Raw genomic sequence first — 26,284 nt, 5'->3', positions numbered from 1 at the left:
GATGCACAAATCAAAAGCAGACAGAGGAAGGAGCGTGCAGCAAACCAGACTCCCCACCACCCTTTCCTCCAACCACTGTCTGTCCCACCTGTGTCAGAGACTGTAAGTCCCGTATTGGACTGTACAATCACCTGAGAGTGGAAGCAAGTCTTCCTCGATTTCGAGGGACTGCCAAGATGATATGATATATGTTACATAACATAACAAAAACAGTTTATCTGCTCATTATCACATTGCTGTGCGCAAATTAGGAGCTTGCTGTGCGCAAAAAGGCTGCCGCGTTTCCCACATTAGAACAGTGACTGCACTCCAAAAGTACTTCATTGGCTGTAAAGCATTTTGAGATGTCCGGTGGTCGTGAAAGGCGCTATATAAATCTAAGTCTTTCTTTTTATTGAAATATACTTAACTGAAGGTGGAGCTGAGATAAGCAGCAGCCACTTTCTCAACCCACTTTCCAAATTCCCCTCCATCCCTCCATCCCCCCGTCCTCCGATCTGTCTCCTGACCTGGCCTGCAATCCCCCTCGGCCCCACCCACCGATTTCTCCCAGCATGTAGCATTCTTCAGTTGCACTCATTTGAGCTCCTCAGTCCCAACACTTTGCTGGCCTCATAAAGGCCATATTCTTGGGCAGCAATATGGAGGATGGAATTGGGCATCAGTTACTCCAGATTATCATAGTAATTCAGTTCCTTTTCAGTGGTCCAGTAGGGATATCCTGGGTCAGTAATATTGACACGTTTGTGCCTTGTGTGAAGGCAATGTATGTGGTGTATTTGGACTTTCAAAAGGCTTTTGACAAGGTCCCACACAAGAGATTAGTGTGCAAAATTAAAGCACATGATATTGGGGGTATTGTATTGACGTGGATAGAAAACTGGTTGGCAGACAGGAAGCAGAGAGTTGGAATAAATGGGTCCTTTTCAGAATGGCAGACAGTGACCAGTGGGGTGCCGCAGGGCTCAGTGCTGCGGCCCCAGCTATTTACAATATATATCAATGATTTAGACGAAGGAATTGAATGTAATATCTCCAAGTTTGCAGATGACACTAAGCTGGGTGGCGGTGTGAGCTGTGAGGAGGATGCTAAGAGGCTGCAGGGTGACTTGGACAGGTTAGGTGAGTGGGCAAATGCATGGCAGATGCAGTACAATGTGGATAAATGTGAGGTTATCCACTTTGGTGGCAAAAACAGGAAGACAGAATATTATCTGAATGGTGACAGATTAGTAAAAGGGGAGGTACAACGAGACCTGGGTGTCATGGTACATCAGTCATTGAAAGTTGGCATGCAGGTACAGCAGGCGGTGAAGAAGGCAAATGGCATGTTGGCCTTCATAGCGAGAGGATTTGAATATAGGGGCAGGGAGGTCTTACTGCAGTTGTACAGAGCCTTGGTGAGGCCACACCTAGAATATTATGTTCAGTTTTGGTCTCCTAGTCTAAGGAAATATGTTCTTGCTATTGAGGGAGTACAGCGAAGGTTCACCAGACTGATTCCCGGGATGGCAGGACTGACATATGAGGAGAGACTGGATCAACTGGGCTTATATCCATTGGAGTTTAGAAGAATGAGAGGGGATCTCATAGAAACATATCAAATTCTGACGGGATAGTCAGGTTAGAGGCAGGAAGAATGTTCCCATTGCTGGGGAGTTCCAGAACCAAGGGTCACAGTCTAAGAATAAGGGGTAAGCCATTTAGCACCGAGATGAGGAGAAACTTCTTCACTGAGAGATTGGTTAACCTATGGAATTTTCTACAGCAGAAAGTTGTTGAGGCCAGTTCGTTAGATATATTCAAAAGGGAGTTCGGTATGGCCCTTACAGCCAAAGGGATCAAGGGGTATGGAGAGAAAGCAGGAAAGGGGTACTGAGGGAATGATCAGTCATGATCTTATTGAATGGTGGTACTGGCTCGAAGGACCGAATGGCCTGCTCCTGCACCTATTTTCTATGTTTCTATGTGAAGGACTTTAACATAATTTATGCCATCATTATTGATTTCTTCTAGTTGCATTTTACATTTTGTCAATTAATTGTGCCATTGAAATGTTACCCTTTCATGAGATTTTGCAAGACATCCTTTTTGAATTTTGGACATTGTTCCGTTTAAGTTTTTAATCCATATCCATATCAATTATCATGGTGTTCATGTGTGTATGGACCTGAAACAGATAAACATGTAAACACAGTTAAATTAATGATTAATAATACTCAGAATCTGTTAGCACAAAGTTAATGAGAGGTCTATTACTATTAAATGTAATTATTTATCTATTTTACACGATTTCTATTGAACCCATTTTACTGCACAGGCAAAGTCACTGTATCTGTTGTAGCGCACTAGACAATATTCCCCTGTAGGCATATTGCTCTTTTGGTTTCCATTAGTGGGACAGGTCAGATGTCTACATCTTGCTTGATGAAGAAAACTGCCGCTAGCAAACTAAGATAAAGGTATAGACTGAGCAAACACTTGTGAAAGCAGTTCCTTTGTGGTGTGAGGTATCAGACAGAGCCTTGGAATTTGCTGACAGTGAAAGAACATTCACTTGCATACTATCCACAGCTCTTAGCTCAAGATGCCATGCACAATATCCATCATCATTAAGTATACAAAACAGCGTTATTATAAATGTAGGTTTGGATAACAGCCCTTCAGGTGCTGAAACGATGTCACATCACATGTACCCCTTGCTACAAAGCTATCTTTTACTGTGAAGGAACTTTGAAGAGGTCAGAATATTTCAAGTTTCTTACTTTGTTTCAGAGCTTGCTGTCTCTTGCATTGCAAGTTGACAAAAGGAAATCTATTGCTTTGTAGTTTTAAGTGACTTTTACAGTTTATGACTGGCGAACTGGATACCACAAGGTAAATTTTTATGAGTGTGCAGTCCAAACCCTGGCTGCCTGGAGCTGGAAATTGTGGGTGTGCTACTTTACCGGGGGTGCTCTTGTGATTTTCTTCTGTGCGCGCCCAATGGACAAGGCTGTATGCCAGCAGCGCACATTCATAACATTAGTTTTCACATATAAATTCATGAACAGATCTCAACTTTTCAATATTAGTAGGAGGCAGGTTTGTTTGGGAGAAAATGTTTGTAAATGACAGTGAAAGACCAAATTCTCAGAGAAAGATAAAAAAAGGAAAAAGTGCAAATTCTGGAAATCTAAAATAAAAGTAGAAACTGCTGGAAATACGTAGCTAAACAATAAGCATCTGAGCAGCGAAACAAGAGAGGATTTATATTTTATAACTGTTTTTCTCCTGCACAGATGTTAACACATTCGTACTAAGTCCAACACCGCCTTCAGTGTGCCAGTGCAGCCTTCCTCGCCTGAAGAAGAGAGTGTTTGAAGACCAGGACCTCAAACCCGGCACCAAGCTCATGGTCTACAGAGCTGTAGTGATATCCGCCTTCTGTATGCTTCAGAGACATGGACCATGTACAGCAGGCACCTCAAAGCACTGGAAAAATACCACCAACACTGCCTCCACAAGATCCTGCAAATCCATTGGCAGGATAGGTGCACCAACGTCAGTGTTCTCGCTCAGGCCAACATCCCCAGCATCGAAGCATTGACCACATTCGATCAGCTCTGATGGACAGGCCACATTGTCCGCATGCCCAATACTAGACTCCCAAAACAAGTGCTCTACTTGGAGCTCCGACATAGCAAGTGAGCCCCAGGTGGGCAGAGGAAACACTTCAAGGAAATCCTCAAAGCCTCCTCGAAAAAGTGAAACATCCCCACCAACACCTGGGAATCCCTGGCCCAAGACCACTTAAAGTGGAGGAGAAGCATTTGGGAAGGCGCTGAACACCTCAAGTCTCTTCTCCGGGAGCAAGCAGATGCCAAGCGCCAAACAGCAGAAGGAGCGCACGACAACTCAAGCACCCCACCCACCCGTCCCGTCAACCACCGCCTGCCCCACCTGTGACAGAGACTGCAGGTCCTGCATTGGACTCATCAGTCACCTGAGAACTCATATTAGTGTGGAAACAAGTTATCCTCGATTCCGAGGGACTGCCTAAGAAGAGAAGACAAAATTCTTCTGTACCTAATGTTTTTCCACCCTTTCCTGGATTTTTTCCCCCCTCAAGGGAAGAACTTGACATCTGGTGAGGGAGGCTGTAAAATTACTTGAAATTAACAAAAAATCTTATTTGTCACAAAAGCAAAATACTGCGGCTGCTGGAAATCTGAAATAAAAACAGAAAATGCTGGAAATACTCAGCACGTCAGGCAGCAACTGTGGAGAGAGAAACAGAGTTAATGTTTCAGGTCGATAACAAACAGTAAGGATTTAGGAAGAACAGGAACACAATGTAAGCAATGATGGTCATTCCTTAGAAGTGCATGATACATCAGGCATGGAAAGAGGTAGCTTAAAGTAGGTAAACAGTCAGCAACCACAATCTCAGACATGGTTGACTGTTATATATGTAGACTTGTATTTACTCTGTATAGCCACCAGAGGGCTCATCCCCTGGAGTCCCAAGGGATCCCATAATCCCTTGGGAGCACAGGTATTTAAGGAGGCTTCACAGGTTGGAAAGGACTCTGGAGACCTGCAATAAAAGATTGAGGTCACACTTTACTTTGAGCTCACAGTGTTCAGTCTGACTCTTTCTCCATACACAACAACTGGCAACGAGATACAGATAGTGAACCCAAAGATGCAGAGAACAGTGGGCATCCTGGAGAAATTTTCAGAGGGAGATGATTGGGAAACCTTTGTGGAGCGACTCAACCAATACTTTGTGGCCAATGAGCTAGATGGGGAAGAGAGCACTGCCAAATGAAGGGCGATCCTCCTCACAGTCTGTGGGGCACCAACGTATGGCCTCATGAAGAATCTGCTCACTCCAGCGAAACACATGGAGAAATCGTACGACGATTTGTGCACACTGGTCCGAGAGCATTTGAACCCGAAGGAAAGCGTTCTGATGGTGAGGCACCGCTTCTACACCCACAAAAGGTCTGAAGGCCAGGAAGTGGTGAGTTATGTCGCCAAGCTAAGATGCCTTGCAGGATATTGCGAATTGAAGGACATTTGGAGCACATGCTCAGAGACATTTTCATACTTGGCATTGGCCACAAAACCATACTTCGCAAACTTTTGACTGTAGAGAACCCAACCTTGAGTAAAGCCATAGGATAGCCCAGGCATTCATTGCCACCGGTGACAATACGAAGCAAATCTCCCAGCACACAAGTGCTGCTACAAGCACTGTGAACAAAGTGATGTTGTTTTCGAATCGTAACGTACAGGGCAGGTGACACATACCTGCAGCTACACGTCCGCAGATGTCTCAGAGTCCATCATCAAGGGTGATGAATGCAAGGCCATTAATACCTTGTTGGCGCTGCGGGGGTGATCATCGTTTCTATTCATGCCGATTCAAAGAGTACGTTTGCAAGGGCTGTGGAACAATGGGACACCTCCAGCGAATGTGCAGGCGAGCTGCTAAGCTTATTAAACGTGCAAACCACTATGTTGCAGAGGAGTACAGATCCATGGAGGATCACGACGAACCAGAGCCTCAGATAGAGGAGGCAGAGGTACATGGGGTGCACACATTCACCACGAATTGTCCCCCGATAATGCTGAAGGTTGAACTAAATGGACTCCCGCTGTCAATGGAGCTGGACACGGGCGTGAGCCAGTCCATCATGGGCAAAAGACTTTCAAAAGGTTGTGGTGCAACAAGGCCTCAAGGCCAGACTTAACTCCAGTTCGCACAAAAATAAGAACCGAAACGAAAGAAGTGATTCCTGTAATCGGCAGTGCTACCGTAAAGGTCTCCTATGATGGAGCGGTGCACAAGCTACCACTCTGGGTGGTACCGGGCGATGGTCCCACGCTGCTCGGCAGGAGCTGGCTGGGAAAGATACGCTAGAACTGGGACGACGTCCGAGTGCTATCACCGCTGATGACACTTAGCGTGCCCAGGTCTTAAACAAATTTCCTTCGCTGTTCAAATCAGGCATCGGGAAACTCCAAGGAGGAAAAGTGCAGGCCCACCTAATTCCGGGGGTGCGACCCATCCATCATAAAGCGAGAGCAGTACCTTACATGATGAGAGAAAGGATAGAGACCGGTTGCAACGAGAGGGCATCATTTCACCGATCGAGTTCAGCGAGTGGGCCAGTCCTATTGTCCCAATCCTCAAGGGAGATGGCACCGTCAGAATCTGTGACGATTACAAAGTAACTATCAATCGTTTCTCCCTGCAGGACCAATACCCACTACCAAAAGCCGTCGACCTCTTTGCAATGCTGGCGGGAGGAAAGACGTTCACGAAGCTGGATCTGACTTCAGCCTACATGACGCAGGAACTGGAGGGATCATCGAAGGCCCTCAACTGTATCAACACGCACAAGGGTCTTTTTGTTTATAATAGATGCCCCTTTGGAATCCGATCAGCGGCGGCCATATTCCAGAGAAACATGGAAAGTTTACTGAAGTTGCTCCCGCAACCGTGGTCTTCCAGGATAACATCTTGGTCACAAGTCGGAACACAGTCGAGCACCTGCAGAACCTGGAGGAGGTTCTTAGTCGACGCAACCGTGTGGGGCTCAGATTAAAACGCTCAAAGTGCATTTTCCTGGCGCATGAAGTGGAGTTCTTGCGAAGGAAGATTGCGCTGGACGGCATCAGGTCCACCAACGCGAAAACGGAGGCATTTGAGAATGCACCGAGGTCACTGAACGTGACGGAGCTGCGGTCGTTTCTGGGACTCTTGAACTACTTTGGTAACTTCTTATCGGGTCTCAGCACACTGTGAGAACCACTACATGTCTTACTATGAAAAGGGTGCGAATGGGTTTGGAGCAAATGCCAAGAAAATGCCTTTTTAAAAGCGAGAAAATTGTTATGCTCAAACAAATTGCTTGTGTTGTATGATCCATGTAAGCGTTTGGTACTAGCATGTGATGCGTCGTCATATGGTTTCGGGTGTGTATTGCAACAAGCTAATGACTTCGGGAAACTGCAACCGGTTGCTTATGCATCCAGGAGTCTGTCTGAGGCTGAGAGAGCCGACAGCATGATTGAGAAAGAAGCGTTAGCGTGTGTCTATGGGGTAAAGAAAATGCATCAATCCCTGTTTGGGCTAAAATTCGAATTGGAAACTGGCCATAAGCCACTTATATCCCTGTTTTCCGAGAGTAAAGGGATAAATACCAACTCATCAGCCCGCATCCAGAGATGGGCGCTCACATTGTCCGCATACAACTACGCCATCCGCCACAGGCCAGGCACAGAAAACTGCGTCGATGCTCTCAGTAGGCTGCCATTGCCCACCACGGGGGTGGAAATGGCGCAGCCTGCAGATCTAGCCATGGTTATGGAAGCATTTGAGAGTGAGCAATCACCCGTCACTGCCCGGCAGATCAAAACCTGGACAAGCCAGGACCCCTTATTATCTCTAGTCAAAAGCTGTGTGCGTCACGAGAGTTAGTCCAGTGTCCCAGTGAAAATTCAGGGAGCAATAAAGCCGTTCCAACAGTGCAAAGATGAAATGTCTATACAGGCAGACTGCCTTGTGTGGGGCAATCGAGTAGTGGTCCCCAAGAAGGGCAGAGACACCTTCATCAATGACCTCCACAGTCCCACCCAGGCATTGTAATGATCAAAGCAATAGCCAGATCCCACATGTGTTGGCCCGGTATCGATGCGGACTTAGAGTCCTGCATTCACAGATGTAATACATGCTCGCATTTAAGCAATGTACCCAGGGAGGCACCGCTAAGTTTATGTTCTTGGGCCTCCAAACCATGGTCTAGTGTACACGTCGACTATGCAGGCTCGTTCTTAGGTAAAATGTTCCTTGTGGTTGTAGACGCGTACTCCAAGTGGATTGAATGTGAGATAATGTCAGCTAGCACGTCCGCTGCCACGACTGAAAGCCTGCGGGCCATGTTTGCCACACACGGCCTACCCGATGTCCTGGTGAGCGACAACGGGCCATGTTATACCAGTGCTGAGTTCAAAGAATTCATGACCCGTTACGGGATCAAACATGTCACATCTGCCCCATTTAAACCAGCGTCCAGCAGTGCAAACTATCAAGCAAGGCCTGAAGTGGGTAACTGAAGGCTCACTGCAGACTCGCCTATCCCGAGTTCTGCTTAGCTATCGCACGAGACCCCACTCACTCACTGGGATCCCACCTGCTGAACTGCTCATGAAAAGAGCACTTAAGACAAGGCTCTCGTTAGCTCAACCTGATCTACATGAACAGGTAGAGAGCAGGCGGCTTCAACAAAGTGCATACCATGATAGCGCAAATGTGTCATGCGAGATTGAAATCAATGATCCTGTATTTGTTTTAAATTATGGACAAGGTCCCAAGTGGCTTCCCGGCACTGTCGTGGCCAAAGAGGGAAGCAGGGTGTTTCGGGTCAAACTTTCAAATGGACTCATTCACCAGAATCACTTGGACCAAATCAAACTCAGATTCACAGACTATACTGAACAACCCACCTTGGACCCTACCTTTTTTGATCCCCCAACATACACACTAGTGGCAACCGGCATCATGGTTGACCATGAAGCAGAACTCATCATCCAGAGCAGCCCTGCAGGGCCCAACACACCAGGCAGCCCAGCAAGGCCAGCTGCACAGCAGCCCAGCAAGGGCCCAACAATTGATTCAACAACACCAGCTTTCACACCGAGACAATCAACTAAGGCAAGAAGGGCCGCAGATTGACTCACATTTTAAATAGTTACACTATTGACTTTGGGGGGAAAGTGTTGGAATATATGTGGACTTGTATTTACTCTGTACAGCCACCAGAGGGCTCATCCACTGGAGTCCCAAGGGATCCCATAATCTCTTGGCAGCACAGGTATTTAAGGAGGCTTCATAGGTCGGAGAGGCACTTTGGAGACCTGCAATAAAAGACTGAGGTCACACTTTGCTTTGAGCTCACAGTGTTCAGTCTGACTCTTTCTCCATCCACAACAGTTACATACAAAACATAGAAAATAGGCGCAGGAGTAGGCCATTCGGCCCTTCGAGCCTGCACCGCCATTCAATGAGTTCATGGCTGAACATGCAACTTCAGTACCCCATTCCTGCTTTCTCGACATACCCCTTGATCCCCCGAGTAGTAAGGACTACATCTAACTCCTTTTTGAATATATTTTGTGAATTGGCTTCAACAACTTTCTGTGGTAGAGAATTCCACAGGTTCACCACTCTCTGGGTGAAGAAGTTTCTCCTCATCTCGGTCCTAAATGGCTTACCCCTTATCCTTAGACTGTGACCCCTGGTTCTGGACTTCTCCAACATTGGGAACATTCTTCCTGCATCTAACCTGTCTAAACCCATCAGAATTTTAAACGTTTCTATGAGATCCCCTCTCATTCTTCTGAACTCCAGTGAATACAAGCCCAGTTGATCCAGTCTTTCTTGATAGGTCAGTCCCGCTATCCCAGGAATCAGTCTGGTGAACCTTCGCTGCACTCCCTCAATAGCAAGAATGTCCTTCCTCAAGTTAGGAGACCAAAACTGTACACAATACTCCAGGTGTGGCCTCACCAAGGCCCTGTGCAACTGTAGTAACACCTCCCTGCCCTTGTACTCAAATCCCCTCGCTATGAAGGCCAACATGCCATTTGCTTTCTTAACCGCCTGCTGTACCTGCATGCCAACCTTCAATGACTGATGTACCATGACACCCAGGTCTCATTGCACCTCCCCTTTTCCTAATCTGTCACCATTCAGATAATAGTCTGTCTCTCTGTTTTTATCACCAAAGTGGATAACCTCACATTTATCCACATTATACTTCATCTGCCATGCATTTGCCCACTCACCTAACCTATCCAAGTCACTCTGCAGCCTCATAGCATCCTCCTCGCAGCTCACACTGCCACCCAACTTAGTGTCATCCGCAAATTTGGAGATACTACATTTAATCCCCTCATCTAAATCATTAATGTACAATGTAAACAGCTGGGGCCCCAGCACAGAACCTTGCAGTACCCCACTAGTCACTGTCTGCCATTCTGAAAAGTCCCCATTTACTCCTACTCTTTGCTTCCTGTCTGCTAACCAGTTCTCAATCCACGTCAGCACACTACCCCCAATCCCATGTGCTTTAACTTTGCACATTAATCTCTTGTGTGGGACCTTGTCGAAAGCCTTCTGAAAGTCCAAATATACCACATCAACTGGTTCTCCCTTGTCCACTCTACTGGAAACATCCTCAAAAAATTCCAGATTTGTCAAGCATGATTTCCCTTTCACAAATCCATGCTGACTTGGACCTATCATGTCACCTCTTTCCAAATGTGCTGCTATGACATCCTTAATAATTGATTCTATCATTTTACCCACTACCGATGTCAGGCTGACCGGTCTATAATTCCCTGTTTTCTCTCTCCCTCCTTTTTTAAAAAGTGGGGTTACATTGTTGACTCACATATGGCGGTTTTGCAATACAGGAATGATTAGAACCAACAGAATTCTAACAAGCTCTCGGTGAAGCCAACGATTACATCATCAGCCAGTGCCGAAGTGAATTGCCTTAATCTTCTTGCTGCGATCCCTCCTCCCTTAATTTCCCTTCAAATCACGATGACATAGATAAAAGCCTTAAAACAAAAACATAATGAGAGATTCCAAGGAAGTAGGCAAGGACCTGCATAATATTTTGCTCATAGGTTAACATCCATGTTAAAACAAGTACAGAGAGGGAATTACTACATTGTATGTTAAGTGTTCATAAAGGAACTGTGGCAGTGGTAAAAAATATCCCAGAATCCTTTGTCTGACCATTTTTAATGTGAATGTTAACCTTCTGGTTCCATACCATATCCACCAAGAGCCAACAAAATCTTTATCAGGTTATATAGGGAACAATACAGGGGCCTGAATGGCAACATGGATATAGTCAATGATCTATTAGACTCTGTGGGGAGAAATTTGCCTTGTTTGCACTTCGCATTAGCACCTGCAGGGTGCGGTAAAGGGGTGCTAAGGGGTCCCCGATCGAACGCGGTGATTTCACCGATGCCCGCGAACTTCCTTGGCGGTTTTGCGCGGGTGCTAAGACTTACTTCCTCGGTCTCTTGCGCCCCGTAGGTCAAGACATCATTCGATGCGCAGTGCCTCGGATGTGATATTCACTCCCATTCCCCCCCCTGCAGCCTGGCCAGGCATCAAAATTGGCAGCTGCAGGAGTCGTTGTCAACTCGGCTAGCTGCTTGGGGAGCAATATTTGAAAACAGTGGTGGTCAGGTACGGCAAAATTTATTGCTCTCACCAGTCTGGTGCCTTCTGATTGATTTTGACCCCATGATTCCTCTGCACTCCACTCTCAGAGTGCTTGGGGCTGTTCTGCACGTAGTGTAGGTCCCGTGGCCCCACAGAGACAGCCTGAAGATTCAATCACCCCAGCTTTGGCCCTTCCCTTTAAGCAGCCTGTAAGGACGGCAGCGCTGCGCTGACCATTGCTCAGCGCTCTGCCACTACCGCTCCTCTCACACACTTTAGCACTCTAAGGGAAGTGGTAGCACTTGATTTAGCACTCCACTTCCCTCTTGCTGCGCTAAAGCATAATCTTTTTCGCCTGCCGATACTTTTGCGCTCCTTCAAAAGTTATCGCCCCAAACGGGATGCAACGCAAATTTCTAGATCTGTAAAAAAGCAGCAGTTCTGTGGAATTGTGCTGCCCTCTCAGAATGACCTCTGTTGGTTCTGCTGAATAATACATCTTTGACCTCCTTGAACATTCAGGATTTGCTATTTAAAGGAATTGATAGAGTAGATAGGGAAAGAAAACTATTTCCTTTGGTGTGCGAGTCCAGAACAAGGGGGGATAACTTTAACGTTAGAGCTAGGCCATTCAGGGAATGTCAGGAAGCAGTTCTTCACACAAGGGTAGTGGAAATCAGGAAAACTCTCCGCCAAATAGGTCAATTGAAAATTTCAAAACTGAGATCAATAGATTTTTTAGGCAAGGGTATTAAGGGTTATGGAATCAAGGCAGGTAAATGGAGTTAAGATACAGATCAGCCATGATCTAATTAAATGATGGAACAGGCTTGAGGGGCTGAATGGACTATTCCTGTTCCTATGTTCCAAACCAGCTGATACTGCAGATGCTTCCAATGCTACTCTGGAAGATACCCAATATATAAAGATTTAGGGGTATACTTACTTTGTTGACCACTGACAGTATTGCATGGCTTTTATGCGCTCTGCAGAGGTCTTTGTGAAGGGGATGGCATGGTCCTGTCAATATCTCCCTGCTAAATCTCAACCTCCTTAGGGACATCTCTACCACCATCTCCATGCCACTGTGTCTGGTACAGGGGAACCTCTGTGTAGCAGAGCGACAGCACTTGACGTTTTCCTTGTGTGCCACCTGATGGCACGGGCAGCTCTTCCCCGCTCTTCCTGGTTCTCTACTACCAAGTGCAGTGAAAACAGTTCCTGCAGTGTGCCGATATCTATATTTATAATAGTGACGAAGGCATTGAAATTTCTCTGTCCGTTATCTCAATTAATTCATTACATTTTTTGAAATAAACAGCTGAATGTCTTGCTTAAAATAGTGGATGGAGGAATTTCGATCCAGACACATTGCGAATGCTTGGAAAAACCCTGTCTCTATGGAGAAGAGGGAGGAGAAAACCTTCAGTCCAGCAGCAGGGTCACACTTCCTACTTGTTTCAATGACCAGCATATAGCAAGCAATTATTTCTTGAAGAAGCCAGACCTCACACCAAACTATAAGCAGAATGTTCCAGTAAACTATCGTTTGCCATTTCTTAGCATCACAAGTTTAGAATGGTAGAATTCATAAAGACAGTATTATTTTCTTGTTGACAGAAATTCTAAGAGTGACATTTTTATTTTATGTTTAGAGCCCATGATGAGGAGAATGGAACATTAGTTGAAAGGCAAAATACTACGGAAGCTCAAAATCTGAAATGGGAATAGAACTTTCTGATGGAAGGTCATCGGCCTGAAACGTAACACTGTTTCTCTCCCCACAGATGCTTTTGTGCTGCTGAGTATTTCCAGCATTTTCTGTTTTTAGATTAGGTTATGCTGTTGCTTTTTAACAAATGCCTATTTGATAAGTAGTACATTTTTTTTTACAGGAGGCAGCACAGTGGGTTGGACCATTCACAAGTCCACTGTACCAAGGATCCTCTACATGCAGAGCTCCTAATTTAAAGTATTCTCACTACAGTCATAGTTTTAAAATCTTGACGACATCGTCAACACATAAAAAAGGACAGGAAAGGACCAGTTGGTCCATCAAGCCCTGACTTGTCACGTACACCCCATGACCCCCGACTACTGCCCCCCCCCCACTCCCCCAACGGCCAGGCAAACACCTGGCAGAAGTAAAATCAATTACAGAAAAAAGCGCGGACCAATTTAGGAAAAAAACTCGGGGAAAACTCTCAGACCCCACAGGCAATCAAGCTTCAGGAGCCCACAGTAAATGGAACCTCTATCCCCACAACCCACATCATTATAGAAAGAAAGAAAACACCGTTTCTATAACTCGAGAAATCTTCCACTTGCAGCAACCCGTCCAGCTTCCTTTTCAACACTTGCAGCGAATTCCACGCTCAAATATTCACAATTATTGTCATTCATCATCAACCTGGCAAAGTGCCGGGAGGATCGACCATAATCTGTCTCAGGAAGGTATTTGGAATCTTGTTGAAGTATCAGTTCAGTATGAGGAAAGGTTTGGGAGACAGTGGTTGGGAGAAACATGAGATTGTTCCCATATACTTTACATATACTTTCGCTATATGTTTGGATAAATAGAGAGCAACAATATTTCCTCCAATGGTTGTTGCTGCATCAGATGTTGTCAATACAGAAAACAGCTCAAAATCAGTCACCGAGTTTATTAAATCGCATGTCAGTTATTCACCCCTCCACCCTCTCCTGAATATGATTCCACAGGCAACCTCAGACACCTTACTCAATCAACAACAACAACAACTTGTATTTATATAGCGCCTTTAAAGTAGTGAAACATCCCAAGGCGCTTCATAGGACTATTATGAGGTAAAAAATTTGGTGCCGAGCCACATAAGGAGAAATTAGGGCAAGTGACCAAAAGCTTGATCAAAGAGGTAGGTTTTAAGGAGCATCTTGAAGGAGGAACAAGAGGTAGAGAGGCAAAGGTTTAGGCAGGGAGTTCCAGAGCTTGGGGCCTAGGCAACAGAAGGCACGGCCACCAATGCTGGAGCGATTATAATCAGGGATACTCGAGGGCAGAATTAGAGGAGCACAGACATCTTGGTGGGTTGTGGGGCTGGAGGAGATTACAGAGATAGGGAGCAGCCGATATTCATCTGCGAGTCTCAAAAGTGAAGGTCAGCAGTATGGAGATTACAGCAGAATTCTATCCTATCCTCACTTGGACACTTCCTTCAGATGTCACTGGCTAACATTAAGAGCAGGAACCCTGGACAATTTTCACTTTCCTAATTCGGGGCACTGAGGCCAATTGTGTGGGTCAAGCTTGATGGACCAGCTGGTCTTTCCATGAACATAATTTTGTATGTTCGTACTGCTGCTCAATTGAAATCAGCTAATTCAGCAGATACCACCGTCCAAACCTGGGACTTTCCTGTTCTTTATTGACTTACTGGATAAACTCACTAATCTATTGGGGAATCTGCTAGAATCATAGGAATTTTCAGCACTGAAGGAGGTCTTTTCAGCCCATCGTGTCTGCGCCAGCTGACAAAGTGCTATCCAGCCTAATCCCACTTTCCAGCTCTTGGTCTGTAGCCCTGTAGGTTACGGCACTTCAAGTCCATAATCCAAATACTTTTTAAAAGTTATGAGGGTTTCTGCCTCTACCACACTTTCAGACAGTGAGTTCCAGACCCCCACCACCCTCTGGCTGAAAAGATTTCCCCTAAAACTCCCTCTAAATCTCCTACCAATTATTTTAAATCTATGCCACCTAGTTGTTGACCCCTAGGCCAAGGGAAATAAGTCCTTCCTATCCACTCTATCTAGGCCCCTCATAATTTGAAACACCTCAATTAGGTCACCCCTCAGCCTCCTCTGTTCCAAAGAAAACAAACCCAGCCTATCCAAACTTTCCTCAGTCCAGGCAACATCCTTGTAAATCTCCTCTGTACCCTCTCCAGTGCAATCACACCTTTCCTGTAATGTGGTGACCAGAACTGCACACAGTACTCTAGCTGTGGCCTAACTAGGGTTTTGTACAGTTCAAGCATAACCTCCCTGCTTTAATATTCTTTGCCTCAGCTAATAAAGGCAAGTATTCTGTATGCCTTCTTAACCACCTTATCTACCTGGCCTGCTACCTTCAGGGATCTGTGGACATGCACTCCAAGGTCCCTTTATTCTTCTACACTTCTCAGTGTCCTACCATTTAATGTGTATTCCCTTGCCTTGTTAGCTTGCCCCAAATGCATTACTTCAAATGAAGTTACCATAGCCGACTTTAATCTACATCTAGATTGGGCTAACCAAACTGGTAGCAATACGGCGGAGGAGGATTTCCTGGAATGGATTAGGCATGGTTTTCGAGACCAATGTGTCGAGGAACCAACTAGAGGGCTGGCCATCTTAGATTGGGTGATGTGTAATGAGAAAGGACTAATTAGCAATCTTGTGCAAGGCCCCTTGGGGAAGAGTGACCATAATATGGTAGAATTCTTTATTAAGATGGAGAGTGACACAGTTAAAAGAGAGACTAGGGTACAGAACTTAAGGAAAGGTAATTTCGATGGTATTCGACGTGAATTGGCTAGAATAGACTAGCAAATGATACTTAAAAGGTCGATGGTGGATAGGCAATGGCAAACATTTAAAAATCACATGGATGAACTTCAACAATTGTACATCCCTGTCTGGAGTAAAAATAAAACGGGGAAGGTGGCCCAACCGTGGCTAACAAGGGAAATTAAGGATAGTGTTAAATCCAAGGAAGAGGCATATAAATTGGCCAGAAAAAGCAGCAAACCTGAGGACTGGGAGAAATTTAGAATTCAGCAGAGGACAAAGGGTTTAATTAGGAGGGGGAAAATAGAGTATGAGAGGAAGCTTGCTGGGAACATAAAAATTGACTGCAAAAGCTTCTCTAGATATGTGAAGAGAAAAAGATTAGTGAAGACAAACGTAGGTCCCTTGCAGTCAGAATCAGGTGAATTTATAATGGGAAACAAAGAAATGGCAGACCAATTGAAAAAATACTTCTGTTCTGTCTTCACGAAGGAAGACACAAATAACCTTCTGGAAATACTAGGGGACAGAGGGCCTGGGAGAAGGAGGAACTGAAGGAAATCCTTAGTAGTCAGGAAATTGTGTTAGGGAAATTGATGGGATTGAAGGCCGATAAATCCCCAGGGCCGGATAGTCTGCATCCCAGAGTAGTTAAGGAAGTGGCCTTAGAAATAGTGGACGCATTGATGATAATTTTCCAATAGTCTATTGATTCTGGATCAGTTCCTATGGACTGGAGGGTAGCTAATGTAACACCATTTTTTAAAAAAGGAGGGAGAGAGAAAACGGGGAATTATAGACCGGTTAGCCTGATATCGGTGGTGGGGAAAATGTTGGAATCAATTATTAAAGATGAAATAGCAGCGCATTTGGAAAGCAGTGACAGGATCAGTCCAAGTCAACATGAATTTATGAAAGGGAAATCATGCTTGACAAATCTTCTAGAATGTTTTGAGGATGTAACTGGTAGAGTGGACAAGGGAGAACCAGTGGATGTGGTGCTTTTAGACTTTCAAAAGGCTTTTGACAAGGTCCCACACAAGAGATTGCTGTGTAAAATTAAAGCACATGGTATTGGGACAATGTATTGACGTGGATAGAGAACTGATTGGCAGACAGGAAGTAGAGAGTCGGGATAAACGGGTCCTTTTCAGAATGGCAGGCAGTGACTAGTGGGGTGCCGCAGGGCTCAGTGCTGGGACCCCAGCTATTTACAATATACATCAATGATTTAGATCATGGAATTGAGTGTAATATCTCCAGGTTTGCAGCTGACACTAAGCTGGGTGGCGATGTGAGCTGTGAGGAGGATGCTAAAAGGCTGTAGGGTGACTTGGACAGGTTAGGCGAGTCGGCAAATGCATGGCAGATGCATTATAATGTGGATAAATGTGAGGTTATCCACTTTGGTGGCAAAAACATGAAGGCAGAATATTATCTGAATGGCGGCAGATTAGGAAAAGGGGAGGTGCAACAAGACCTGAGTGTCATGGTACATCAGTCATTGAAGGTTGGCATGCAGGTACAGCAGGCGGTGAAGAAGGCAAATGGCATGTTGGCCTTCATAGCTAGGGGATTTGAATATAGGAGCAGGGAGGTCTTACTGCAGTTGTACAGGACCTTGGTGAGGCCTCACCTGGAATATTGTGTTCAGTTTTGGTCTCCTAATCTGAGGAAGGACATTCTTGTTATTGAGGAAGTGCAGCAAAGGTTCACCAGACTGATTCCCGGGATGGCAGGACTGACATATGAGGAGAGACTGGATCAGCTGGGCCTGTATTCACTGGAGTTTAGAAGGATGAGAGGGGATCTCATAGAAACATATAAAATTCTGACGGGACTGGACTGGTTAGATGCAGGAAGAATGTTCCTGATGTTGGGGAAGCCCAGAACCAGGGGTCACAGTCTAAGGATAAGGGGTAAGCCATTTAGGACCGAGATGAGGAGAAACTTCTTCACTCAGAGAGTTGTTAACCTGTGAAATTATCTACTGCAGAAAATTGTTGATGCCAGTTCATTAGATATATTCAAGAGGGAGTTAGATATGGCCGTTATGGCTAAAGAGATCAAGGGGTATGGAGAGAAAGCAGGAAAGGGGTACTGAGGGTGAATGATCAGCCATGATCTTATTGAATGGTGGTGCAGACTCGAAGGGTCGAATGGCCTGCACCTGCACCTATTTTCTATGTTTCTATGTTTCATACTTCTCTGGGTTGAATTCCATTTGCCACTTTTCTGTCAACCTGACCAGTTCATTCTTCCACTCTACAGCTTTCTTCTTCATTATCAACCACAGAGCCAATCATAGCATCATCGACAAACTTCTCAATCTTACCCCCTATATTCAAGTCGATATCATTGATATATAGCACAAAAAGCAAGGGACACAATACTAAGCCCTGCAGAACCCCAGTGTAAACAGCCTTCCAGTCACAAAAACACCCATCAACCATTGCCCTTTGCTTCCTGCTTCTGAGCCAATTTTGGCGACAACTTGCCACTTTGCCTTGGATCCCATGGGCCTTTACTTTCCTGACCAGTCTGCCATGTGGGACCTATCCAAAGCCTTGCTAAAATCCATATACACTAGATCAAACGCACTATCCTCATCGACTCTCCTTGTCAGCTCCTCAAAAAATTCAATCAAGTTCGTCAAACGTGATCTTCCCACAACAAATCCATGCTGACTGTCCTTGATTAATCTGTGTCTTTCTAAATGAAGATTTATCCTGTCCCTCAGAATTTTCTCCAATAATTTTCCCACCACTGAGGTTAGGCTGACTGGCCTGTAATTAATCGGTTTTAAACAAAGGTCGAACATTAGCACTCCTCCAGTACCGCACCTGTAGCCAGAGAGGATTGGAAAATGATGGTCAGAGCCTCTACTATTTCCTCTTTTGCTTCTCTTAACAGCGTGGGATACATTTCATCCAGGCCTGGGGATTTATCCACTTTCAAAGCTGCCAAACCCCTTAATACTTCCTCTCTCACTATGTTTATTTCATCTGATATTTAACTCTCCTCCTCCCTGATTGGAATGTCTACATCGCCCCTCCCCTTTGTGAAAGCAGATGCAAAATATTCATTAAGAACAGTCCCCACTTCTTCCGCATCCATACACAGATTACCTTTTCTTTCTTTAGTTATCCTCCTGCTCCTAATGTAATTAGAAAACATCTTTGGGTTTTCCTTTATTTTACTTGCCAACATTTTTTCATTTTCTTTGCTTTCCTAATTTCCTTTTTCATTTCACCCCGACACGTTCTGTACTCCTCTAGGGTTTCTGCAGAATTGAGCCCTCGTTATCTGTCTTTATCCTACCCTGTATGCCCCTTGACATCCAGGGGGCTCTAGATATGTTAGTCTCAAGCTTTTTCTTTAACGGAATGTACTTACTCTGAACTCTTATGATCTCCTTCTGAATGCCTCCCACTGCTCTGTCACTGTAGCTTTTTCCAGTCCACCTTGGCTAAATTACTTCGCAGCTTAGCGAAATTGGCTTTCCCCCAATTGAAAACCTTTATTCCTGGTTTATCTTTGTCCTTTTCCATAACTACCCTAAATCTAACTGAATTATGGTCACTCGCACCAAAATGCTCTCCCACTGATATCCCTTCCACCTGCCCAGCTTCATTCCCTAAAACTAAGTCCAGAATTGCCCCCTCCCTTGTTGGGCTTGCGACAAACTGGCTAAAAAAATTCTCTTGAATGTATTTTAGGAATTCTGCACCCTCTATACCTTTCACACTACTTCTATCCCAGCTAATATTTGGGTAGTTGAAATCCCTACTATTACTGTCTTATAGTTTGAGCACTTCTCAGAAATCTGCATACATATCTGCTCTTCTATCTCCCTCTATAGTACACTCCCAGCAGTGTGACCGTCCCTTTTTTGTTCTTCAATTCAACCCATATGGTCTCATTTGATGAGCCTTCCACCATATCATCCCTCCTCACAGCTATAATCGATTCTTTAATTAATATTGTGACCCCCCCCCTCCTTTTTTATCCCCCTCTCTATCCTGTCTGAAAACCCTGTAATCAGGAATGTTGAGTTGCTTTCAGCCATGTCTCAGTAATAGCTATAATATCATACTCCCAAGTGTCTATCTGAGCTCTCAGCTCATCTACCTTATTCCCTAGATTCCTTGCATTGAAGCACTGCCAAATTCCCTTGTTGTATATTTTCTCTCTGTTTTCTCTGCCTTTCAAATTTACTTTCTAATTTTCTGCTCTTCAATTCCAGTTTTGCTTCTCTGCTTTCTGAATCTGGACTCAGGTTCCCATCCCCCTAATTTAAGCCAAGCTAATTTAAACCCTCGCCAAAAGCACGAGCGAGGATATTGTCCTGGTTCTGTTGCGGTGTAACTCGTCCGGCTTGTACAGGTCCCACCTTCCCTCTAAAACACCAAATTAATATTGAATTTGTGGGTATTGCATAAAATTGGGAGCACAGCATTGAAACTTCCTACACCTCGCAAAGGAGTAGGCAGCGGACCTGTGTGGGAGTGGCAGCGGGATCTGAGGCAAGGTGGAGCGGCCATACAGGAGTGTGGCAGAGGAGGCCCAGCACCCGACGAGGCCGCGTACCTGTGTGGGAGCGGCAGCGGAATCTGAGGCAAGGTGGAGCGGCCATACAGGAGTGTGGCAGAGGAGGCCCAGCACCCGACGAGGCCGCGTACCTGTGTGGGAGCGGCAGCGGGATCTGAGGCAAGGTGGAGCGGCCATACAGGAGTGTGGCAGAGGAGGCCCAGCACCCGACGAGGCCGCGTACCTGTGTGGGAGTGGCAGCGGGATCTGAGGCAAGGTGGAGCGGCCATACAGGAGTGTGGCAGAGGAGGCCCAGCACCCGATGAGGCCGCGTACCTGTGTGGGAGCGGCAGCGGGATCTGAGGCAAGGTGGAGCGGCCATACAGGAGTGTGGCAGAGGAGGCCCAGCACCCGACGAGGCCGCGTACCTGTGTGGGAGTGGCAGGACCACAGAAGCAACATTTGAAAGAGTGGTGTCAGAGTAAAAAAGTGATGTCAGTGCAAGGGAAGGAGCTGATTGGTGAGTAGCTGGTGAGTGGTTTCTTTTTAAGTTTCAAGTTTATTTCTGTTGTTAGATCTTAGTCTGTTAAATAGAAGCATGGCAGGGCAGCTCAGTCCCGTGGAATGCACATCCTGTGCCATGTGGCAAGTCCTAGACGCTTCTCGTGGCCTGGATGCCCATATGTGCAGGAAGTATCGCCAGCTACGTCATCCTTCCTGCAGCATTTCTCCAGCCACACATTCATCTGCTCTATCCTCCTATTTCTGTACTCACTAGCATGTAGCACCGGGAGTAATCCAGAGATGACTACCTTTGAGTTCCTGCTTTTTAAACTCTTTCCTAGCTCCCTAAAATCTGCCTGCAGGACCTCATCCCTCTTTCTACCTATGTCATTCGTACCGATATGGGCCATGACCTCTGGCTGTTCGCACTTCCCCACCCGCCCCCCCACCATAATGTCCTGCAGCCGCTTGGTGACATCCTTGACCGTGGCACCAGGGAGGCAACCTACAATCCTAGAGTCACGTCTGTGGCAGCAGAAATGCTGTCTGCTCCCCTAACTATTGAATCCCCTACCACTATTGCTCTTCCACTCTTCTTCCTCCCCCCTGTGCAGCTGAGCCATCCGTGGTACCGTGGACTTGGCTCTGGCTGTACTCCCCAGAGGAACCCTCGCCCCCACCGGTACTCAGAACAGAATACTAGTTGGAGAGCGAGATGCACTCAGGGGACTCCTGCACTACCTGCCTGTTCCTCCTCTTCTGTCTGGTGGTCACCCACTCCCTCTCTGCCTGCACATTCTTTAGCTGTGGGGAGTCCACCTCCCGAAACGTGCTATCTACGAAGTTCTCAGCCTCGCGGATGCACTACAGTGTCTCCAGCTGCCGCTCAAGCTCTGAAACATGGATCTCGAGCTGACATTGCTGGTGATGCTTCCTGCACATATGGGCGCCCTTAAAGGGGAGGGCACACTGCTGCGGTAACCATTTTGTTTTAATTGTTGGCTGACTCCTGAGTCGGCCTGACAATGGCGGCTGTTGATCGTCCGAGCCACCATCAGATACCCCCCAGCACACCCCGCTGGCCTGGCCAATCCCATCCTGGTGGCCCAGTGGGCGCCGCGGAGGCCTCACTCAGCCTCACAGCATCCCTCCCCTTTAATGGAAAGGGAGGGATGTTGCTACGTGTCAGTGTGACACCGCATTTCTGCGTCACACTCTGTGCTCAGCGTGGCGCTAAATGACACCGCTGGCCTTCCACTCTACTCCTGACTCTCTTTGGCCCCCCTCTCGCCCCCCACACCGCCATGTTCATTTATTACAACAAAAAGGCCATATTTCAATCCATTCTCCGCCCCACCTATTCTGGCAGTAATTATCCATTTAATTCAAATGATCCACTCCAAATGGGGCGGAGAGCAATTTTCAGCCCCTGATTTGAAAAGTCTTGAATCTATTGTCAAGGATGTAGAACAAATACGAACTGACAAATGGTCTTTGAAATTCCACTGGAAACATAGAAACATAGAAAATAGGTGCAGGAGTAGGCCATTCGGCCCTTCGAGCCTGCACCACCATTCAATAAGATCATGGCTGATCATCACCTCAGTACCCCTTCCCTGCTTTCTCTCCATACTCCTTGATCCCTTTAGCCGTAAGGGCCATATCTAACTCCCTCTTGAATATATCCAATGAACTGGCATCAACAACTCTCTGTGGCAGGGAATTCCACAGGTTAACAACTCGCTGAGTGAAGAAGTTTCTTCTCATCTCAGTCCTAAATGGCTTAGCCCTTATCCTTAGACTGTGTCCCCTGGTTCTGGACTTCCCCAACATCAGGAACATTCTTCCCGCATCTAACCTGTCCAGTCACGTCAGTATTTTATATGTTTCTATGAGAACCCCTCTCATTTTTCTAAACTCCAGTGAATACAGGCCCAGTCGATCCAGTCTCTCTTCATATGTCAGTCCTGCCATCCCAGGAATCAGTCTGGTGAACCTTCGCTGTACTCCCTCAATAGCAAGAATGTCCTTCCTCAGATTAGGAGACCAAAACTGAACATAATATTCCAGGTGAGGCCTCGCCAAGGCACTGTACAATTGCAGTAAGACCTCCCTGTTCCTATGCTCAAATCCCCTAGCTATGAAGGCCAATATACCATTTGCCTTCTTCACCGCCTGCTGTACCTGCATGCCAACTTTCAATGACTGATGTGCCATGACACCCAGGTTTCGTTGCACCTCCCCTTATCCTAATCTGCCGCCATTCAGATAATATTCTGCCTTCGTGTTTTTGCCACCAAAGTGGATAACCTCACATTTATCCACATTATACTGCATCTGCCATGCATTTGCCCACTCACCTAACCTATCCAAGTCAACCAGCAGCCTCGTAACATCCTCCTCACAGCACACACCACCACCCAGCTTAATGTCATTTGCAAACTTGGAGATATTATACTCAATTCCTTCATCTAAATCATTGTTGTATATTGCAAATAGCTGAGGTCCCAGCACTGAGTCCTGCAGCACCCTACTAGTCACTGCCTGCCATCCTGAAAAGGACCCGTTTATCCCGACTCTCTGCTTCCTGTCTGCCAATCAGTTCTCTATCCACGTCAATACATTACCCCTAATAGCATGTGCTTTAATTTTGCACACCAATCTCTTGTGTGGGACCTTGTCAAAAGCCTTTTGAAAGTCCAAATACACCACATCCACTGGTTTTCCCTTGTCCACTCTACTAGTTACATCCTCACAAAATTCTAGAAGATTTGTCAAGCATGATTTCCCTTTCATAAATCCATGCTGACTTGGACAGATCCTGTCACTGCTTTCCAAATGCGCTGCTATTTCATCTTTAATAATTGATTCCAACATTTTCCTCACAACTGATGTCAGGCTAACTGGTTTATAATTGCCCATTTTCTCTCTCATTCCTTTCTTAAAAAGTTGTGTTACATTAGCTACCCTCCAGTCCATAGGAACTGATCCAGTCAATAGACTGCTGGAAAATGATCACCAATGCATCCACTATTTCTAGGGTCATTTCTTTAAGTACTCTGGCATGCAGGCCCTCGGGATTTATCGGCCTTAAATCCCATCAATTTCCCTAACACAATTTCCTGACTACTAAGGGTTTCCTTCAGTTCCTCCTTCTCACTAGACCCTCTGTCCCCTAGTCTTTCCAGAAGGTTATTTGTGTCTTCCTTCATGAAGACAGAACCAAAGTATTTGTTCAATTGGTCTGCCATTCTTTGTTTCCCCATTATAAATTCACCTGATTCTGACTGCAAGGCACCTACGTTTGTCTTCACTAATCTTTTTCTCTTCACATATCTATAGAAGTTTTTGCAGTCAGGTTTTATGTTCCCAGCAAGCTTCTACTCATACTCTATTTTCCCCCTCTTAATTAAACCCTTTGTCCTCCTCTGCTGAATTCTAAATTTCTCCCAGTCCTCAGGTTTGCTGCTTTTTCTGGCCAATTTATATGCCTCTTCCTTGGATTTAACACTCTCCTTAATTTCCCTTGTTAGCCACAGTTGAGCCACCTTCCCCCATTTTATTTTTACTCCAGAGATTGATGTACAATTGTTGAAGTTCATCCATGTGATCTTTAACTATTCACCGTCAATCCTTTAAGTATCATTCGCCAGTCTATTCTAGTCAGTTCACGTCTCATACCATCAAAGTTACCTTTCCCTAAGTTCAGGACCCTCGTCTCTGAATGAACTGTGTTACTCTCCATCTTAATAAAGAATTCTACCATATTATGGTCACTCTTCCCCAAGGGGCCTCGCACAACAAGATTGCTAATTAGTCCTTTCTCATTACACATCACCCAGTCTAGGATGGCCAGCCCTCTAGTTGGTTCCTTGACATATTGGTCTAGAAAACCGTCCCTAATACACTCCAGGAAATCCTCCTCCAGCTTATTGCTACCAATTTGGTTAGCCCAATCAATATGTAGTGGAATGTTCATTATTTGCTATCTGTAGCTCTGCTAGAGAGCAGCTCTACTCCATAGATTATGTATACATATATAACATATGACTGTGTCACTGTGAGCAATGATCTCACTATTTTAAAAGGAACATAGGAACAGGACTAAACCATTCAGCCCCTGGAGCCTGTTCCATCATTCAACTAGATCATGGCTGATCTGTATGACAATTCCAGTTACCCATCTTTGCTCCATATCCTTTGAGACCATTAACTAATAAAAACTTAACAATCTCAGTCTTGAAAATTTGAGTTGATCCACCATATACAACCTTTTGGGAGACAGTTCCAGAATTCCATTACTCTGTGGAAAACTGCTTCCTGATTTTCGTCTTTCGGCAGGAGCACTTATGGGAATACATAATCGGGGGAATTTTCTGTCTTCGTGCTGCAATTGAGGATCGTCAACTCCCCAGTATGCCATGGGCCGGATTTTGTGGTCAGCAGTGAACTAACATCCCCACAGCAGTTTTAATAATGGCTTGGAAATCATTGCTTATCGAATTATATATCGGGAAATTATCAGCCCGGATTTTGCGGTAAAAATAAATAATTTACATTTTCCCACAGACTTTCTATGGGATTTTGCGCTGGAACTTGCTGTGAGTACAGCACCCTCTACAGGGGATCTGGGACCTGTGTGAACTGGGCAGGCAACTGTGTAACTTCTCAACCAATCAGATTAAAGAATCCTTACTGAGGCAGGCAAAGTCTGAACCAGGAAGTGTTAGTTAGAATATTTAATTCAATGTCAAATCATTTACATAAAGCAAAATAAAGAGAGCGGGATAAAGATGGGATTAAGAGAGACAAGAGTCACAAAGAAAAAGTAAAAACAATATATTTACAATTATTTTATTTTTTTAAATCTCCAACAATACTTAAAATCTGAAGGAATGAACATCCACCCTTGTAAAAGTTAATTTTCAGTGCCAGAGAGGTTGTTTGGTCATAATTAAATTTATCATAAAAATGGAGCTGCGGATGGTCTCACTCTGGGGCATGCGCGATGCTGAGAATGTTGTGGATAGCACATTTAGTGAGTGGTCACACCGCAGGTAAGGGTGAGGACAGATAGTGAATGGGTGACCAAGAGACAAGGCAAGAGCAGGAAGGTAGTGCAGGTGTCCCCTGCGGTCATCTCCCTCCAAAACAGATATACCGTTTTGGATACTGTTGGGGGAGATGACTGACCAGGGGAAGGCACCAGCAGCCAGGTTCATGGCACCATGGGTGGCTCTGCTGCACAGAAGGGCGGGAAAAAGAGTGGGAGAGCTATAGTGATAGGGGACTCTATTGTAAGGGGAATAGATAGGAGTTTCTGCAGCCGCAACCGAGACTCCAGGATGGTATGTTGCCTCTCTGGTGCAAGGGTCAAGGATGTCTCAGAGCGGCTGCAGAGCATTCTGGAGAGGGAGGGTGAATAGCCAGTTGTCGTGGTACATGTAGATACCAATGATATAGGTAAGAAGCGGGAAGAGG

General features: G+C 45.6%; 1 protein-coding gene across 1 annotated transcript in view; it reads right to left on the bottom strand.

The window, feature by feature from the left end:
* Window positions 1–551: 551 nt before the first annotated feature.
* The window catches only part of LOC139263078 (organic cation/carnitine transporter 2-like), a 138,700-nt gene continuing 112,967 nt past the window's right edge, over window positions 552–26,284 (bottom strand). Inside the window, exon 11 of the mRNA XM_070878620.1 lies at window positions 552–2,170. Coding sequence (XP_070734721.1) covers window positions 2,139–2,170 — 32 coding nt within the window. The 3' untranslated portion in view covers window positions 552–2,138. The remainder of the gene's footprint in view (window positions 2,171–26,284) is intronic.

This window comes from Pristiophorus japonicus, chromosome 1, assembly GCF_044704955.1.
Source record: "Pristiophorus japonicus isolate sPriJap1 chromosome 1, sPriJap1.hap1, whole genome shotgun sequence".
NCBI classification, from domain to species: Eukaryota; Metazoa; Chordata; class Chondrichthyes; family Pristiophoridae; genus Pristiophorus; species Pristiophorus japonicus.
The sequence above is the reverse complement of the archived record's forward strand: the minus strand, read 5'-3'. Positions and strand labels throughout refer to the sequence as shown.